The 3,672-nt window shown below is 32.6% G+C and overlaps 1 protein-coding gene across 1 annotated transcript in view; it reads right to left on the minus strand.

Moving 5' to 3' along the window:
- Positions 1-1,068: 1,068 nt before the first annotated feature.
- The window catches only part of LOC106755179 (disease resistance protein RML1B-like), a 9,913-nt gene continuing 7,309 nt past the window's right edge, over positions 1,069-3,672 (minus strand). The window contains exons 7-10 of the mRNA XM_022778176.1: positions 3,369-3,665; positions 2,969-3,274; positions 1,863-2,880; positions 1,069-1,416 (exon numbers count right to left, since the gene is read on the minus strand). Of these exons, the coding sequence (XP_022633897.1) occupies positions 1,903-2,880; positions 2,969-3,274; positions 3,369-3,665 (1,581 nt within the window). The 3' untranslated portion in view covers positions 1,069-1,416; positions 1,863-1,902. The remainder of the gene's footprint in view (positions 1,417-1,862; positions 2,881-2,968; positions 3,275-3,368; positions 3,666-3,672) is intronic.

A 3,672-nucleotide genomic window follows, 5' to 3' on the forward strand; every position in this document is an offset into this window, starting at 1 on the left:
TGTTCATCATGTCTATTTACTTGATACATTCCTTGCAAATAAAATAAAAACTACTAATAAAGCAGGTACACAATCTAGTGCTTATTGCTTGTAAACATGTGTTGGCACCATGTTTTAATAATAAATCCTAACTCTTCCAATTTAATTGCATCTAGACGAGAGCTATACATCATTCTCTATTTTGAAGTTGGAAAGAAGTTAACATACACAAACAGAGCCACCAAAAGAGAAATTGCAAACCTTAATAGTTATGTCACAATGAGTATTTGGAGGAGGATAGATATAATATCAATGAGACTTAAGTTAGATTCACATAAGAGACTTTATACTACTTCTATCTCGAAATCTTAAAGACAATAAACTTATGGGTCCTTTTCTTTTTATATTGTCTAACTTTCTTATTTTTAGTCAATACAAAACTTAAACTCACACTTCAATGCCTAACATGGCTGATAGTTTATGTATCAGTTGTTTTTTCATGAATTTATCATACATATAAATACCTCCAATTGCTTGCTACTATAGTTTATGGGTCCTTAAGGACCTTTTTGCTTCTCAATACTATTAGTTTTTATTTTGACTCGTATTTAGACTATCATACAATATCTATGTATTGAATAATGTGATGTGATAAGTGTTTCTAAATATTGAATACCAATTCAAAGCGTATTAAGAGTACTTACGAGTATTTATGTGATTTTTTACATTTGTAAGTTAAAAGTTACTTTACTATCATTAAAAGAATTTACTGCATAAATAACTAAAAGATAATAAAAAACAGAAAGCATGAGTCTCAAGTTATCTTCTTATTCTATGTTCTATGCACAATGTACTGTAAATAAAGTTTATGACTAAAGTTCATCATAAACTTCAGTTCATTGAGTCTAAGATACCGACATCACTTATGAAATATCAATCATCAACAGTATGACTAAGTACATATTCTCAAAATTTTGTTTAGAGACTTTCTTATATAGTTTTATTCTGGTCTAAACTAGAAGTAGGCCATGATTATAGTCTCTTCAGACTGGATTATTATTTTAGCTTATTTGAGGAATCAATGTTGCTTGTTTTTCTTATACGTATAGGATCTTATATCCAAATGGTCATGAATTTGTTTCTGTAGCAATAACACCATCTCCATCTAATGTTCATCTTAAAGGAGAAAAGTACATATAAAAATGCAATTAACATGAATATTTAGTTGTAACAGATAAGTAACTACAACCATTACTAACACAACATACATACACAAGTCTCATAATATACTAATAACAAAATTATACAAAAGAGAAGTAAAATTGACTTCGTGTATTCTCTGCACTTGCACTTGCACCTGCAAGATATATAGCCAATGGTCTCTGCAGTCTGACAAGCAGGGGAAGGTACACCGCCTTCATTAGTTGGAGTTTTCAGCTGATAAGAGAAAATGGAAACTGTTGAATACATAACTTTGAATGCCTCAAATAGTTCTTGGCTAAATCTTTGTTTTATAGCATATCTAAAATTTACTACTTTATGAAATTTATTTTGGTAAACATTTTGACATTACAAGTAGAATAAGATGGTTCTAAAATTGATTCAATAAAAATACAATATTATATAAAATGTTTTTATATTTAATATGAATACATCTGATTTGAATTCATTCACGTTCCAAGTAAAATAAGATCTTAGAAAAATTAACTCAATAAAACTACAGTATTAGATAAGATTTGTTTTGAAAACGAGTTTACAAATTTTAAAGTTATAACATATATCAGTGCTATAACAGGTTTTGACATCACAGGTTTTTCAGAAAATAAAAGTCCAACTAAACTTCTTAGAACAAAATTTCAACCCAAAGGAAATGAAGTAAATACCTGAGATTGAGAAGAATGAAATACAACTTATTGCAGTTGTTCAACGTATGTGGTACATTGAGTCACACAATTCCATTTGTTGCATGAAACTGCTATATGTCGATGTTCTTATTATGCTCACCCCGAATCCACTTAATCCAATCATAATCCTCTTACTATAAAAGCTGCCATCGTCTTTAGTCGCCCTTCTAACCATGATTTTAAACCTTGTGAGTCTCTTAGCTATGTTGTTTAGGAAGTTGGAACATCTTTGGTCGTACATCACAACCACTTTCTGCGATTCAACAGAGCTCTCATGCACAAAACTATTCCGAAACTTACGATTTAGTTTCATTCTAAATCTGTCCATAACACCTTTACCCTCACAATCACTTATAACGATGTTAACTCTAATCTTATCAAGTTCTCCAAGGAGTACGAAGCACAAAATGAAGCCATATACAGGGGAAGGAGGAGCAGAAGAGAGATCTATAATTACAGAATATTTTTTTGACTTGTACTCCAACCATTCTGGAACACTGTTTCCTGGATACACGTAAAAGGCTTGATAAGAATCATAATTCTTGTCATAATCGTTGTAATTTTGAAAATAATCTTGCTTTGCCGCAGATTGGTGTTGGTTTGAAAATTTCATAAAGTTGAATCGTGCATTCAACCCAATAGCCTCTAGAGAAGGTTCATCCAAGTTCATGCAATTGTCGAACGAAACCTGCTTTCTGTTTTCCTTTGTTTGTTCAACTGCCGTAGAATGGAAGGATACAGTCTTCAATGATTCGCAGTTTATAGCATATAGAGTTTCTAGGGAAAGAGGAAGCTCTGGTATTGTTAAAATTTTCGGGCAATGGCTTATGTCTAGATATAGCAATTGTGTATGGTTGCCTAAGGATGAAGGTAACCTGGTTAATCCGGAACAACTCCCGAGGCACAGTACTTCAATATTTTTGGCTTTTGATAAATCTGGCAGCTTTTTCAAGCTACGTGAGCCTGTGAGGTCAAGTTCTTTTAAACTCACCAGATTCTGTAATAAAATAAAGCAAAAATGTCGGTAGAGTTAGATCAATTTCTTGTTGCCTGAATTAGCAAAGAATTATGAGACTCGTATTTACCTTCACTCCATCCCAAAGTTTTTCCGTTCTACCCAATTCCAATTTCAATATCACAACCTTTTCAAAAGAAAATTTGTCTGGCAAGGATTTTAGAGCGTAACATTTCCAAAAAAGAAATCTAATTTCAGTTGCCGAAAATTTAAGCCCTTGCCCTTCAGCACCAAATCGACCGTAGTAAGCATTGTTATCTTCTTCCCCATGTATTTCCACGAATCTTAGTCTGCTCATCTTAGCAATGTGAGGCTTTAACTTTTGCCCCTTCAGTGTTAACAAGTTAATCTGTATGCTTCTAGTGGCTTCACTAACCTGTCACCGAAATTGCAGAAAAGTTAAACAACATTTAGAACCACATTTCTCACAAAAAAATATTCAGATGTTATGTAGTTAGTTAGGCTTCAACCTTGTCATTTTTAAAAGCTTCATAAATGTCATCAGGATCCCACAACCGGCTGCGGTTTCCAGGGTCTTCAGGAGACTCTTGTCGAACAATCTCCCAAGCCATTTCTTTTATACTGTCATGCATACATACAACATTATCTTTGGAAAACGTTATAAGAGCTTTATCTTTAAGTCTTTCTAGTGCAACAACCACTGAATTATCTCTTTCATCTTCTTTCAGTAAATATTTTAGATAGCCCGTGGTTATCTTCACAGATGATATGCAAAGAAAACATGCAAGATCAAGAAAAATCTGTTTCTCTTTG

The sequence above is a fragment of the Vigna radiata genome, unplaced genomic scaffold, assembly GCF_000741045.1.
Source record: "Vigna radiata var. radiata cultivar VC1973A unplaced genomic scaffold, Vradiata_ver6 scaffold_264, whole genome shotgun sequence".
Classification (NCBI taxonomy): Eukaryota; Viridiplantae; Streptophyta; class Magnoliopsida; order Fabales; family Fabaceae; genus Vigna; species Vigna radiata.